This window comes from Muntiacus reevesi, chromosome 4 (assembly GCF_963930625.1).
Source record: "Muntiacus reevesi chromosome 4, mMunRee1.1, whole genome shotgun sequence".
In the NCBI taxonomy this organism is placed as follows: Eukaryota; Metazoa; Chordata; class Mammalia; order Artiodactyla; family Cervidae; genus Muntiacus; species Muntiacus reevesi.
The window spans coordinates 129,940,196-129,957,452 of NC_089252.1; the positions used below are offsets into that span (position 1 = coordinate 129,940,196).

At 36.2% G+C, this 17,257-nt stretch overlaps 1 protein-coding gene across 2 annotated transcripts in view; it reads left to right on the top strand.

Moving 5' to 3' along the window:
* TMTC2 (transmembrane O-mannosyltransferase targeting cadherins 2) overlaps positions 1 to 17,257 on the top strand; it is a 394,188-nt gene that overhangs the window by 224,621 nt on the left and 152,310 nt on the right. For both annotated transcript variants that reach the window (XR_010663044.1, XM_065934163.1), the window contains exon 4: positions 1,367 to 1,481. Coding sequence is in view for 1 of the 2 variants with exons in the window: in XM_065934163.1 (XP_065790235.1) it covers positions 1,367 to 1,481 (115 nt within the window). In the remaining variant the exon portion in view is untranslated. The remainder of the gene's footprint in view (positions 1 to 1,366; positions 1,482 to 17,257) is intronic.

Consider the following 17,257-nt stretch of genomic DNA (forward strand, 5'->3'; position numbering starts at 1 on the left):
ACATTGTAAACTGTGAAAAGCATCCATTACAATGATATTAATGATAATAGCAAACATTTATTGAGTGTTTGCTACATGGCTGGCACTATCTTAAACACTCTCCATATACTAACTCATTTAGTCCTTGTCAAAAAACCCAGGAGATATTATTTTCCCCCATGTTGCTGATTAGTAAATGAAGGCACAAAGTGTTTAATTACAGGGCATGTGAGCAAATTTGGGATCGAAAGATTCTATACATTTTTATGCATTAAAAATTGGTATCTCAAACCCTTTCATTCTCCATAGAGAATTAGTAATTCTCCAGGTAGATAGATCTTGACACATACAAGCCTTCTCATCCTCATCTTCTAGTTGGGAGGGACTCTGGTTTGAGGGCCCAGCACTCTATCTCCTTGTGGGAAAGAAAAAGGACAAGAGAAGCATCCAAGTTTGAGGGGTAGGTCTGCTTGAGCGCCTTGCTTTGTGGGCCGCTGGTGATGGGGTATCTTATAATATTGAGGAATCATGATTGTTTGGAGTGAAAAATAAAGGGTATACTGAAAATGTAATTTTTTAAGTGTGATTATTTGTGATACAAACTTACTGAATTTCCCACTTGTAAATTTATTAGTGGGAAATGTGTAAAAGCATTATATCTGAGTAAACCATATATATATATAACTATTTTTAGAAGCATAATGTTTTGTTGATATATTCTGATGACTATTAAGCCTCTATATATCTTTGATCTTAGTTATCTTCTTTTTGATTCCCAGTTCTTCTGTTAATTATCAGTGTTTTTGTATTTGAATGAAACCTTTGGGCTTCCTTGGTGGCTCAGAGGGTAAAGCGTCTGCCTGCAATATGGGAATCTCGGGTTCGATTCCTTGGTGGGGAAGATCCCCTGGAGAAGGAAATAGCAACCCACTCCAGTACCCTTGCCTGGAAAATCCCATCTACAGAGAAGCATAGTAGGCTACAGTCCATGGGGTCGCAAAGAGTCAGACACGATTGAGCGACTTCACTTTTATTTAAGATCATTTCTTACAGTTTCTGGTTTAGTAGGTATACAATAATTTCAGTTCGTGAAGAACTCTACTGAAATCTGAAAGAGCTTCAAATCTTTGTAGGTGATCTTAAGGTAACATTGTTCTTGGCCTTATGATAAACTGTATGTGTATATATTTGCTTTGAGACATAATCATCATCTTTTAGGCTTTCACATGTGATTCCCCCAGTTTGAGTTTAAAGGAAATAAATTTTCTTTCTTAAAGATGTTTTATGAGGCTTTTTTCTCTCCTTGTGGTACTTCCTGACGGCCTGATAGTATATCATATATATTCAGAATGACACTAGTCTGAATACTTCTTTCTTTTTTTGGCAGCGTGGGGTAACCTTGGAAATGTTCTCAAGAGTCAGAGCAAAATTTCTGAAGCTGAAAGCGCCTATAGAAATGCTTTGTATTACCGAAGTAACATGGCTGACATGCTTTATAATTTGTGAGTATGCATTGCTTTCCCTGATTTGTTATCTTTGAAACATGTAATGAGCAGATTCACTTTCACTTCTGGAAATGGATATGATGATAGCTAATATTCTGAAAGTCTCTTCATGAATCATGCTTCTGAGGCTAGCAAGTGGATGGTATTTCTATTACAACTCTTTGTTTTGGGTCACATCATTGATATTCATGTGTATTGACATAATATGGCTGAAATTTTTGAAGTAGTATGCCATATAACATACAAAAATTGGTTTAAATACTTTTAGTTTTTGTTTTTTTCCTAAAGTTTGTACCTTAGTACTTGGGTTCATAAAATAAGACTGCAATGCATGATGCTCTATATACTTGATATCTTGATTTTTTTTAGTGGTAGATTTTATCTTCTGTTAAAGAATCGCTGGTGTCAAAGTGTGTATGTAACATGCACCAAAACTGGGAAGTGACCAGATAAGATAATATTTTTCTTTTTCCACCCTGTCCTCCAAAGATAGTGATGATTAGGTTGGGGTAATGGGATAATTTGGAATTCTTGTGTATGTTAGGTTAGAAAAATCCCTCGGGGAAAATGTTCTTTTGTTCTTTGAATGGAAAGCCCAGGAGGTGCAGTTAGATGTAAGTGGATAAATGCAAGTTAAACTGAAATCCTCTTCTGTCTCTTGTATTTGATAACTTTTTGTAAGTAATAGAATCTTAGTCTAAACTTGCTTAAACACAAAGGAGAATTTATTAGCCCCCATAATTGAAAAATTCCTGGGGTTGACTAGATGAAGGCATAAATAGATCCAGATGCTTTATTTTGTTTTGAGTATTTCTGGGACTCTGTCTATGTTAATGAGATGACTCCTACACCTCTGTGCATATAAGAGTGTTCTCAGGCTCTGAAGGAGTTGTCTTGGTGTGTCTATTAATCCTGAAAAAGGTCCTTACTCACCTTCCTAGGGTCATGCATTCTTTCTTAACTGAAACAGACCTCCATTGACAGTGCCTCCAGGATTGGAATAGAAGGGCGGAGGACCAGTTCCCTGTAGAAAGGGAACAGGCATCATAAGGTGTCTACTGCTTGTGTTTAATGACTGCAATGCAGTATCCATAGTATTAAACTAATTTTTCAACTTCATTTCTAAAATGGCTAAACCTCAAAGCACATATATTTTTTTTAAATTTCAGGAAAAAAAAAGCCAAACCAAAATCAAGATTTTTTTTAAGGGAAAACAGACAAGCTGAGCTCAGTTTAACTTCCTGTTTTTACATCTAGCTTGGCTTTAACCTCCTAGACTTTAAAGCTGGGGGCTCAGTCCTTTGGCCTGTAGTCTAAGTGAGATCAATATGTGTTTTGTGTTGAACTGCAATGCTCAATTTTCTCTTTTTAACTTGGGCCTTCAAGTGGAGCGCTCCCTCTCCAGTTATACAGCCCTTGATATTTACAATTGTTTTATACTTCATCGTATATATAATATATGTGTGTGTGTGTGTGTGTGTATATAAAACCATCATTTCCCTGAAATAATTTGAGATTGTGTCTTTTTCTTTTCTTGAATGGATGTATCTACATTCTCTAGCAAAGTGCCCCTCATGTCTTCTTCATCTAAATAATGTGATGATATCATATTATTGATTCATAGTTTATTATTTAATAAGGAAGAACCTTATCAGTTTAACAAATTTATACAAATGTTTATTTACTTATTGCCTCTGAAAATAATATTGTCAGAGGGACCTTTTGCCTTGCAGTTTGGGTCACATATGGCCACTTTGCTTTTTGTGCCTGTTTTCTATACATTTTTGAGGATGGGGGGAAGAAAGCTGAACAACTAGCATCTCGTCTCTGAATTTGTTTTTCTCATCTGCAGCCATTGGTTAAACAGTTAACTATCTTTTGGTGATATTTGTTGGGCAGGGTTTGAAAGAAAAAGCAAATGTCTACCCACATTTATTCTTTGAGAAATTTACTCAATTAGATGGAATATACTTTAGGTATAATTTTAAAACTGCATTTTATAGCTCCCTCTGTGGATACATATATAAACTGTGAAAACAAATAGATAAACCTCCCTAAACCCTAAGGAAAATTCCTGCTGGAGAAGTGGTTGTTAACAAGATTGGGTCCCCCCACCTCACCCTTTGTAGGAAATGGGATATGTCATAAATAGTGTCAAAGTAATGTTTCTAATATGGCAACTTTCTTTAGCTACACTTAACTGTTAGCTTAAATGAACAGGCAATTCCACAAGAAAAGGTGGCAATGATTTTTGATGTATTGTGTTATATAACCCATGTGGTTCACAGAATTCTAGTACATAATTATGTTTCAAAATAGGTGAATCCTTCAATGATTTTTAGTTAAATAGTAATAAAATACATCAATAAATATTTTGCAACCCATATATCATAAATATTCCTGGTATCAAATATACCTAGGAGCAATCTTTTTTTTCTGTTTATTTATGTAGTTAAAAAAAACCCAAGGTTTTCTCAGGGACAATTAAGGACTGTTTGACAAATAAACATTTTTTAAGATATATATGCTATATCACATGACTTTCTCTACAGAAATTGTTCCTTGTTCTATTGCAAATTCTGAAAGTAAAGGAGTTTACTTTGCTCACTTTAGCCCAATAACATTCCTTTGTGGTGGCAGCAGATGTTAATCCCATTTCATATTATCAGTTAAGTCTCTTAAAGATGCTTTATGACCAAAACCTGAAACTAATGCAGGTATTATAGTAGTTAACCTGAAATGCTCATATTTATCAATGAATTTTATAGTTTTATTTATTTATTTTTGTCTGTGCTGGGTCTTCATTGCTATAGGCTTTTCTGTAGTTGAGGCGAGTGAGGGCTACTCTCCAGTTGCAGTGCCGAGGGCTTTTCCTTGTGGTGGCTTCTCTTGTGGGGAGCGTGGGCTCTAGGTCTCACGAGCTTCAGTAGTTGTGGCTTCTGAACTCTAGAGCACAGGCTCGGTAGTTGTGGTACACAGGCCTAGTTGCTCTGAGATATGTGGGATTCTCCCAGACGAGGAATCAAACCTGTGTCTCTTGCCTTGCAAGGCAGATTCTCTACCACTGAGATTCTCCATCACTGAGCCATAAAAGTTGTTGAGAATCACAAGCTCCTATTAGGTCCTCTACTTTGCCTTAAATAAGTAACCTAGATTTTTTAAAAAAACATATTCAATGTTCATAAATCTATGTGCTTTGTAAATTATAGAAAAAATCATGTTGCCGGAAATTTTTATTTGGAATATAACCTGGAAACATACTTCATTTTGTAACTTCAAAATAAAATTCCTAAAGACAGGTTTGCCACCACTGACCAGACTCAGGGTGATTCTAAGAAGCCAGACATAGTCTTTAAATTAATTCCTATAGTTTTATGTTTATATTTTAAGAATATAACTAGCACAACTAAATACTGTTCTAGGAGGGAAAAGAGAAAAAAAGAATGATTTGGAAAACGATTAAGTAAGAAATAGTACTAATGACAAATGGTTATATCTGAAGTTTAGGAAGCATTGCATTAAAAGATTTTAAAACTTTGAGGACTTCTTTTATACAAGATTAATTAATACCAAGTTATATCCAAGCAATGCATAAGTATAGCTATCAGTTCAGTTCAGTCGCTCAGACGTATCCGACTCTGCAACCCCCATGGACTGCAGCATGCCAGGCCTCCCGTAGTTTACCCAAACTCATTGAGTTGGTGATGCCATCCAACCATCTCATCCTCTGTCGTCCCTTTCTCCCACCTTCAATCTTTCCCAGCATCAAGGTCTTTTCAAATGAGTCAGTTCTTGGCATCAGGTGGCCAAAGTATTGGAGTTTCAGCTTCAGCATCAGTCCTTCCAATGAATATTCAGTACTGACTTCCTTTAGGATGGACTGGTTGGATTTCCTTGCAGTCCAAGGGACTCTCAAGAGTCTTCTCCAATGCCACAGTTCAAAACCATCCATTCTTCAGCATTCAGTTTTCTTTATAATGCAACTCTCATGATGGAATAATTTTAAATTTTTTTCTTTTGGAACAGTTACTTGAATTACATTTATGTCCTAACTACTCATGTTAGTTGCTTATATATGTTATGACAGTTTGTCTTCACTTGATATCTACACAAAAAGGAAAATGAAACTCAGATAATTTGTGTAAGATCACACACACAGTATAGGAGCCAATATTTGAATTTAAGATGTTCTGACGCTATAAGGCTGCAACAATAGTATTTCTGCCCAAGCTGGCAGAAATAAATCAAGATTTTGAGGGGAAAAAAATCTCAGTATACAGCTTTCAAATTCAGGAAAATAGTTAATTCAAATCACCTTTCATGTAGAAATAAAATACTTGGAATTACATCTAACAAAAATATGTTAATTTTTTAATGATAGTTCCTTAGTTTATTAAACTCAGGCTGTACTATTTTGTTAAAAACATCATGGGTTTGTATGTCTGAGCCAAGAGTTGCCTTTGAGAAAGTACTGTGGAAACTTTTTAATTGCCTAAACATGATCACATTCTGATACTACTTCAATCCATGTTGCAGATTATAGTCATATAATGTGAAATTTATTTATTTTTTTATTTTTATTTTTTTTTTATAATGTGAAATTTAAAACAATACTTGTACCTTTTTGTGTTGAGGTATAATTGACATGTATGATTTTATTAGTTTCAGATGTACAATGATTCAATATTTATTTATATTGCAAAGTGACTGCTATAGGAAATTGAGTTAACATCTGTCACCATACACTGTTACAAATTTTTTTTCTTGTGATGAGAACTTTTATTTAGCATCTCTCTGTTAGCAGCTTTTAAAAATATATGATATAATGTTATTAACTAATCACTTTGCCATGTGTTCCTTGTATCTCCAGGTCTTACTTATCTTATAACTCAAATTTGTACCTTTTGACCCTGTTAACCATTTTGCCTACTTCTAACAATTATACTGTTAATAGCAATAGATGTATTACATTTATTGCATAGCCTGTATTTAGTCTTTTATTCATATTGTCAAATTTATCAAAATTCAGTTGTTCCCACAAGTTGTTTTAAGGCCAGTTTAACAGATCTGCCTTATGATACTCATTTATCTTTTCAGGTGTAATAAATTTTCAGGGACAAGTCAGATGGACCATTGCTTGGTGATTTACACTGTCAAATCTTATAAATACACAGCCGACTTTCAACCTTTTAACTACACTGCTCACTGCCATCAGAAATATAATTGATTTCTCGTCTGAAAAATACTCAGTGTTCTTTCATTGTTATAGATTTATCCCAGTCAGTCTGTTCCAATTGCTACCTAAACAGGGAATTCAATAGAACACTGAATATTTCATTAGGCACCAGATTTCAGAATGCAGATAATAAAGTTAATGTGGTTTAATCATTTCTTGATTATCTTACATAACAGAGGGTATTATTTCTGTGGATAATAGAGATTTTGCCACCATAAATTAGCTTTCATTTTTGTTCTATAAAAATGTAAGTACTCATCTAATCTGAAAAGCTAGGAAAGGAGTAATACAATAAACTAATAAATTTAAGAGAACTAAAAATAGAAAATGCTAATAAAGTAGAATATGGAGAAGCAATGGGAAGTAATGAATAAGTATAAGAGCTTATTCTATTAAAGGATCAACAATTTATGGCAAAGATCATAGACAAAGTACAAAATCTCAAGTATACAATATCGAGAATGAGAATAGGCCTGCATTCAGACATATGGAAGCTTAAAATAACAGTGTTAGTTATGGGTATTAAAATCTTAGTAATATGCATACTGTTCTGAGAAATACAAATGATTAACATTAGTCCAAGAAGAAGTAGACAATCTGAATCAAAACCTTGGAAAAATGTGAAAATCACATTGAAGAATTTTCTCCCCCAAGGAATCAAGTTAAGGCATTTCATGAGTGAGTTCTATCAAATCTTTAATCAAATAGTATTTGTTGCACTAGTTATACTTCTGTTATTTTTGTGAAGCTAGAGAAAATGGATAGTAAAAAGTCTGATGAAATTGAAAACCAAAAAGCAGAAGAGAATAATGACAATGAAACTCAAAAAGCAAACAAGCAAGAACAAATAACAGAATCACAACAGGCCACTTAGACTTATGAATATACATGTAAATGGCAACCTACTCCAGTACTCTTGCCTGGAAAATTCCATCGACAGAGAGCCTGGTGGGCCACAGTCCATGAGGTCGCAAAGAGTCGGCTATGACTGAGCACATCAGTACAATATACATGTAAACATACCTTAAAATTAATATAGTAGATGCAGTAGCATATTAAAGATTACAACACCACTTTCAAATGGGATCTATTCCATGATTTATGGTGAGTATTCAATACCACAATTCAATTGCTATGCTCTAAATTTAAAAAGTCAGAAGAAGCAAAAAATTATGATCATCTCTAGAAGTGCTAGGAAAGCTTTTGATCAACATCTGCATCAGTGAACAAGACATAAACTAGGAATAAATAAATATTTCTGCAACATAATGATTATCTGTCTAAAGTTATAGAAATATCATATTTTATATTGAAATACAATGGTCATTACGATTCAAATTCAGCTTCTTGAGGTAGTGGCAATTTCTTGTTGGTCATTATATCTCTCCATATCTATAGAAGTTCTAACTGTATTTGTTGATTTTATAAATGATTTATGAAATTCATATCAGAGCAGAGGAGATTGCATTTATCACTAGAAGCGATAAGGTTAGCAATGGATATTAGATAGCCACATTTGTGGTTGTTTGAATGATTGTTTTGATCATTGTCATTGAGCAATTCTGGACGACAAGAGCCTTCTTGAGTAAGGTGTCTAGAATTGTATTTTCTTAAAGTTTCAGAAACAAATACATTTATGTTAGGGTTGGTTCTTGTATTAGTTTCCCAGGGCTGCCACAATGAAGTATTGCAAAATACGTGGTTTAAAATAATAGAAATTTATTGTGGCCCAGTCCTAGAGGCTAGCAGTTCAAAGTGAAGGTGTCCACAGGGCATGATCCCTCTGAAACCTTTAGGGAAATCCTCCTTTCCCTCTTTCCTGTGGTTTGCTGGGATTCTTTGGAGTTCCTTGGCTCATAGCTGCAGGACTCTAATCTCTGCCTTTGTCATCACATGACGATCTTCCTGTGTAACTTGTCTTTGCATCCACTTACAAGGATACCAGTCAGATTAGGGGCTCACTCTTGTTATCACATCACATCTGCAGTGACCCTTTTTCCAAATAAGGTATTGAAAGTTACAACTTCAACACATCTTTTTTAGGAGAGACATATTTCAACCCACAATAGCTGCCTATTGGGAGCTTTATTTTGAGGCAGAGTGACAGATTCTGTCCCCAGTGTCAAGCACAATGCCACGCACGTGAGTTTTTAATGGATGAGAGGGGTTAAGGGAAAGACTCCTTAACAAATCTAAAAATTTACATAGAACACGTTTATATATCTCATGATGCCGAGATCTCTGTCTTCAGAGGAATTAATTTAGGAGGATAGAGCAATGAGGGAAATGTGGGGTACAGAGTTGTCACCTTAGATGCAATTCTAATGAGAGATTTTTTTGTTCTGGGTTAGGTTTTGAGGACCCTTGAGAGGTTAGAATGGAGAAGGCAATGGCAACCCACTCCAGTACTCTTGCTTGGCAAATCCCCTGGATTGAGGAGCCTGGTAGGCTGCAGTCCTTGGGGTTGCTAAGAGTCAGACACCACTGAGCAACTTCACTTTCACTTTTCACCTTCCTGCATTGGAGAAGGAAATGGCAACCCACTCCAGTGTTCTTGCCTGGAGAATCCCAGGGACGGGGGAGCCTGGTGGGCTGCCGTCTATGGGGTCGCACAGAGTCGGACACGACTGAAGCGACTCAGCAGCAGCAGCAGCAGCAGAGAAGTTAGAAAGATAAAGAGATTACAAAATGGAAGTGGTGAAACTACCTGATAATGGGATTGAGCCATTCCTTGAATCCTCATTGAAAATAAGGCATGAGAAGGCTATGAAAGTGAGATCTGTAGAAATTAGGGGGAAGTAAAGTGAAAAAGTGAAAGTTGCTCAGTCATGTCTCTTTGCGACCTGACAGACTATACAGTCCATGGAATTCTCCAGGCCAGAATACTGGAGTGGGTAGCTGTTCCCTTCTCCAGGGGATCTTCCCAATCCAAGATTGAACCCAGGTCTCCCACATTGCTGGCGGATTCTTTACCAGCTGAATGACTAGGGAAGCCCAAGAATACTGGAGTGGGTGGCCTATCTATCCCTTCTCCAGGGGACCTTCCTGAGCCAGGAATTGAACTGGGGTCTCCTGCACTGCAGGCCAGTCTTTACCACTGAGCTATGCTGGTAAGACTACCTGATGATGGGGTTGAGCCATTCCTTGAATCCTCATTGAAAATAAGGCATGAAAAGCCTATGAAAGTGAGATCTAGAAATGAGGGGGGACATAACACTTGACCAAATGGCTAGAGTTCAGGACAAGGTTTCCTGCCAATTTCCATGGGTATGTGTATGTAAGGAATGGAGGTAGGTGCTCAGAGGATACCAGGCAAATCGACAGGTCTCACAAAACAGAGAATTCAGGAGAGGCTATCAAACAGGAATGCCAGGAAGTGCTTGCCATGTCTAATATCAGATGAATGGGACTGAGAGACTTTGGTCATATTCCATTGGCTTGGAGTCATCAGAGCTCTGGATACATGAATCATCGGGCTCTTTAGTGATTCCTGGAAGAAGGTGAAACAGCTTGCAGCTACCCACCTACTTGTTCACATGGCAAGAACAAGACCTAACACTATATACTTTCATTTTGTTTTAATTGGTCATTTTTAGCACTTCATTTGTACTTGAATGCAGTATTGTTGTAGAACACTGAAACAGTACTGAAAAATCTGAGTAAAATATAAAAGTTATTATTGCATTCCTTACACATCTTATCCCCTCCTCTGGTACATATCTTTTTACTTTTTTCTATATGTAATTATAACATGTAGTTATACAAGCATAATTTTAACTTTTCCCCTGCATATGTGCATCACCAGTGATTTTTTACTCCTGGGTATGTGTACAGATGTGTCATAATTTTCATTACTACCTCTAATTATATTGTTTCAATTGGGTCTGCTACATAGACATCATTAATAAATGTCCAGTAGGATGGTTTCGAGACTGTGTTGCTTGATTCTTCATTTCCCTAATTACCAGTGGAATTTGTTTTGTTTATTAGCTGTTAGCAATTTTTCTGGAAATTAATTATTCAGGTTTCTTACCCAGTTCTTTTTTTTAACACCAAAAACATTTTGTATTGGGGTATAGCTGATTAAAAATGTTGTGATACTTTAAGGTGAATAGCGAAGGGCCTCAGGCATACCTAATTCTCAGCCATTTTACCTAATTCTTTACTGAGATGTTTTTCTTGTTGATTTGTGAGGTTTAAGGTAAAAATAGGCCCCTCTGCTGCACTTACATGTATAACACAAACGTTTGTTCTGCAGGTATTTTCTCCTAGTTTTTGCTTGTATTTTTAATTTTCTTATGATAATCTATTGTACATAACTTGAGTCTATATATATATATATATATATATATATATAATACATAGACCCTTTCCTTTAAAGCCTCTGCATTTTGTCTCTATGAAGACCAGTCGTAGGCTAATATTTTTAAAAGCTATTGTCCATTTTTTAATGTTTTTAGAATTTTTTTTCTTCAGCTACTTAGTCTACCCTGTATTAAGGTGATTTTACCCCCAAAATGAAACATAATGTCCCCATAATAACTTATTGACTGCTTCTCACCTAGGCTGAATTATATGTAAACAAAGGGTTGTTGTTATGGGCTTTATTGTGGTCTTTTGTTTGTGGTCTTTTGATAACCTACACCAAGAACAAATTGTTTTATTTAATATAACTTCTGATATATTTTATATTTTAAAGGGTAAGTTTCCCATTCTTGTTATTTATTTTCAAGCACTTCTTGATTATTCCTCTGTGTTTTATTTTTAATATGAACTTATCATAGCCTTGCTAAATTGGATTAGAAGTCCATTTGGGCTTTTAGTTGATTTTTCAGTGACTATATATTCAAGGGAAATAAACTGACATTGTTCTACTCTTGAAGTATCCCTTCCAGGTAAATGTATTTCTTTATTTATTTCAAATTTTAAATTTCCCATATTTAAAGTATTAGGTGTGGGACGGTCTCACATGTTTGTTGATGATTTATTCTGTTTTTTTTTTTTCAAAAAAGTATTTCTGCTAATGTGAATTAGAATCTTTTATTCCCACTCATTACAGTTTAAACTAGTTGTTCTGATTATTTAGATTTTACTTTTTTCTAAAGGTAAGAGTCCAAATTTTGTTGTTGCTTTATCATATGTCTGGGTTTTAGTTGAAAGTTCTTTCTTGGATTTTACCCGAATGTTATATTCTTATTTGCTGGGAGACCTTTGCACATACTATTTGTTTTGCCTACAACATTCTCTGTTTTCTCCTCTTATGACCTCTTTATACCCTACTCCCCATCCTTTTTGCCTGGCCTCATACTTTTACATACCTGTATACTTCTCTGGGAAGATTTCTTGATACCTTTCTTATTACCAGAATTGGAATATGGATAGTTGGCCCCAGATGTTACCATAGCAACTAATACTTGTTTCTTTTTAGTATGGATCATATTTACATATTGGGCTTCCTAGGTGGCACTACTGGTTAAGAACCCACCTGCCAGTGCAAAAAGATCGCCTGGAGGAGGAAATGGCAGCCCATTCAAATATTCTTACCCGGAGAATCTCGTGGACAGAGGAGCCTAGCAGACTACAGTCCATAGGGTCGCAAAGAATCGGATATGACTGAAGCAACTTACCATGCACACACGCATATTTACATACATGATACCATGTTCTTGTTAGTTACAGTGCAATCTCTGTAAGGCCAGGGGATGTTTAGGTACCATTCCATACCTATTACCAAGCACCGTACCAACCACATGAGCTTTAAATTGTGCACTAATCCATGGTGACTAAGAATCTAATGAATGATTTAAACTCTGTATATATTGATTAATTAATGAGTTAATAATAAACTATTAAATGAGTTGATTAGTGAATTCAGTGAGTGAAAATAAACGAACAAAATGCAAGTTTGCTGAAAACAGTCTTAGTTTTGCCAAGTACATCCAGTCAATTCCCGTCTTTTCATGTTACTAGTCATGTTCCCATTTGACTCTTCGTATTGATTTATTCCACTATTTTTTCCATTATGTATACCTATGAAAAAGCCATGCCCAGAAAATGTAAGAGTAGTAAAATTACCTCAAGGGTAACATGGTTATTGTATACATACTGAGGTGGGATAAAGATTCTGGAATATATCATCTGATGTCAAGATCTGACTTCTCATTTCCTTTCTCCCACCAAACCCAAAATATTTTCTTTATGACAAACATATTGAAAAAAAAAACTTTTTTTAGAACTGATAAGAGAAAATAATTATGTTATATAATTGGATAACCAGTCAAGGGATGTTTCAGCACAACACATTCTGGTATCTTTGTTAATCAGAAAAACTCAAATAGTAAATAATAAAGTATTTACTTGTATTCTGATTTATTAAAACTATGATGATGTTTCATGGTTCCTAAAATAGAAAAATAATCTGTTTAAAATCCTACTTGAGATATGTAAGTGGCTATACAACTGATTTTTATTTATAGAAATACATTGTTTAAATATATCTTTCACTAATTTTCAATTCTAATTTGTAGACTTCCTATAACATTAACCATCTCTACAGAAAAAGTGGCTCAACTAAGGATATAAGTGTAGCCTTTATTGAAAATATTTTCAAAAGTAAAAATTAGTAATTATTTGAAATTAGGGCAAATTAATCATGCTTGATGATTTCATCAACCATTTATATGCATTTGTGCATGTAAATTCTTGAGTATTTTTTAGCATTAAATTATCCACTAGAGATTTGGATGCTACACTATATGCTGTAGAATGTAAAATGCTATATACCACATTCAAGAAATTTGTCCAAGTCTTCTGTCTTGTCAAGATGCCAGGATAGATTAATACAAGAGAATTAATATATGATGACCTGGATGTCTGTAGGATGATAGAGAAGTCAGAAATAATTTAATGGAGAAGCTAAATTATAGTACATACAGATTGATTACAAAAGACACACAATGAAAATTTTTTCATTGCAGGTTTTATAGTGTAAAACATCATCTGTGATTATTCAAAGTACAAAGTATAGGTAACATGAAAGATCATTTTAAGCTTTCAAAGTATCTAGTGAGTTTTTGCAAGTGGTTTGCAGGAAGAAGCCATCAGGTTAGGTGTCTAGGGTACTTGGTTGCCTGGGGTGATCAGTCCCAGAGAAACCTACTTGTGTAATAAAAACACACAGAAGATTGACAGGGTTATCCTGTAGAAGTAGCGTTTTGGGGGGATTTCCCCCACTCTATTGTCACAGAAACTAGAAAGACTCAGTCGCTCAGTCGTGTCCGACTCTTTGAGACCCCATGAACTGTAGCGCCCTAGGCTCCTCTGTCCATGGAATTCTCCAGGCAAGAATACTGGAGTGGGTAGCCATTCCCTTCTCCAGGGTATATTCCTGACCCCGGGATTGAACACGGGTCTCCATATTGCAGGCAGATTCTTTACTATCTGAGCCACCAGGGAAGCCCCAACTCAGAGTCCAGTCAAATCATCATGGGAATCATTAGTTTATTTGGTAAGCATATCTATCCAAGTGTTGAAAACTTTCAGTATATAACAGTATCAGGCAAAAGAATGTTAGATGAATTATAATGATATTAGTCCAGGACAGCTTGATGCTATGAAACCTCTTGACTGAAGTTCCTCCTTCTTTGGAAAGCGCTGGAATAAGTGCTATTGGCATTTACCTCTGTAAATCCTCACTTACAGATCTTTTTTCTAAGTCACACTACCTTTCTTACACTCAGAGTTTTGTATTGCATTCAGTTTTTGTGTTAATACAATTAAACAGGTTATCACTTCATACCTGCTAACTTCAGAGCCATCTTATTTTTTTCCCCACAGTTCATTTTTGAATATCATTTCTCTGAATCATTGTGACTTGATTTTACAGTTTAGCTTTCAAGGTAAAATCTGTTTTCTTGCCACTCTAAAATCCCCAATGCTTGTAATACCTATGTCAAACATCACTGATTTTCACACATTTATGAGATGTACTGACCAATTATAAAGTTTGATTAATACAGATATTTTGAGAATGTTTATAGACATGAACCACTTCAGTGGAAGAAAGGAAAAGTGAAAGTTGCTTAGTTGTGTCCGACTCTTTGCGACCCCACGGACTACACAGTCCATGGAATTCTCCAGGCCAGAATACTGGAGTGGGTAGCCTTTCCCTTCTGCAGGGGATCTTCCCAACCCAGGGATCAAACCAAGGTCTCCCACATTGCAGGCAGATTCTTTACCAGCTAAGCCCAAGAATAATGGAGTGGGTAACTTTCCCCTTCTCCAGGGAATCTTCCCAACCCAAGAATCAAATCAGGGTCTCCTGCTTTGCAGGAGGATTCTTTACCAACTGAACTATCAAGAATGCCTAGAGGAACTAAAGAACATCCTGATGAAGGTGAAAGAAGAGAGTGAAAAGCTGGCTTAAAACTCAGCATTCAAAAAATGAAGATGATGGTGTCTGGTCCCTTCACTTCATGGCAAATAAATGGGGAAAAAATGGAAACAGTGACAGATTTAATTTCTAGGGCTCCAAAATCACTGTAGACGGTGACTGCGGTCACGGAATTAAAAGATGCTTACTCTTTGGAAGAAAAGCTATCACAAACCTAGACAGTGTATTAAAGAGCAGAGACATCACTTTGCCGACAAAGGTCCTTCTAGTTGAAGCTGTGAGTTTTTCATTGGTCATGTATGGATATGAGAGCTGGACCGTAAAGAAGGCTGAGCACTGAAGAATTGATGCTTTTGAACTGTGATGCTGGAGAAGATGCTTAAGCATCCTTTGGACAACAAGGAGATCAAACTAGCCAATTCTAAAGAAAATCAACCTTGAATATTCAATGGAATTACTGATGCTGAAGCCGAAGCTTCATTTGGTCACCTGATGTGAAGAACTGACTCTTTGGAAAAGACCCTGATGTTGGGAAAGATTGAGAGCATGAGAAGAAGGGGGTGACAGGATGAAATGTTTGGATGGCATCCCTGACTCAATGGGCATGAGTTTGAGCAAACTGAGGGAGATAGTGAAGGACAGGGAAGCTTGCTGTGCTCCAGTCCATGGGGTTGCAAAGAGTTGAACATGGCTTAGTGACTAAAGGGCTTCGCTGATAGCTCAGTTGGTAAAGAAATCCACCTGCAATGCAGGGGACCCTGGTTTGATTCCTCGGTCAGGAAGATCCCCTGGAGAAGGGATAGCCTACCCACTCCAGTATTCTTGTGCTTCCCTTGTGGCTCAGCTGGTAAAGAATCCACTTGCAATGTGGGAAACCTGGGTTCGACCCCTGACTTGGGAAGATCCCCTGGAGAATAGAAAAGCTACCCACTCCAGTATTCTGGCCTGGAGAATTCCCCTGACTTACAGTTCATGGGGTCGCAAACAGTCGGAGATGACTGAGCAACTTTCACTAAGCGACTGAACAACAACAGCAAATAGTCATGAAACATTTGCAATTTGTTTATTGGAAATAAGGTCTCAGTCATTCATTCAACAAATATTAGAGCCCTCAGAGTGATAGATGTTGGATGGTGAGAATAAATTGACAGAATATAGTTTCTGTCCTCGAGTAGGTTGAAATTTGGATTTAAAAATATGTTAATAAAGCAACATCTCTTCTAAGCAAGGGATATTTGTTTTATTATGAAAAGGCAAAGACTTAGCTCAGCTTGGAGCAAAACAAAGAATAGTAAAGAGAAAGACAAGAGAAGTCAAACTAGAAAGACAAACGAACAAGTTCATTTAGGAGGATAATTGTACAGAATTGACTGTGTAAGTTTCAGATGACTGTTGGGCATCCACTAGGCAGCTAGAATGTGTTTCTACTACTCATGAAAGCATCTTGAGGTAGAGGATGTAGATTTAGGAGTAATTATAAAAGTATGTGAGTTGAAACTAACCGTAAATAATTGTGGAGGGTGTGTGTGTGTGTGTGTGTGTGTGTAATGTATGTATATATATGGATAAAGGAAAGAAGGACCATGGATGGAATCCTGGGTAATACCAATATTAAAGGAACGTGGTATTGATAGTGGAACCATAAAGTGTGCTCAAAGAAAAAGAGAGAAACCTAGGGTATTTGATGCCATTGAAGCTGATATATAGGAAAGCAAGAAGGGAGAAAATGGCCAAAGATCATGTGCTGTAGAGAAGTATTTCTATGAGGATTGTGTGTCCCTGTGGGGGAAAAATATTGACATTAATCATAGGGCTAGAAACTGGGAAATATTATGCATTTCTGAATGTAGTAGAGGATAACATTTTGTTTTCAAAAAGCAACAGGATATCCTGGAGAATAATTTTTTCCTACAAAATGCATGGACACAATGACCAAAGAATTGAAATCCACACTAGGAACTGCTTAGGAGCTGGGGATATAATTTATTTATGTCTTTGTTTCTAGCACGTAGTGGAGACCTTGACACCTCCTTGGTACTAACAAGTGCTTTTGGACAGGACTGAATTAAACCACTTATTGTTTTACACTCATTTCATTATAGTGATGGATACTGCACACTGTGGTATTGATGTCTAGGATTGCTT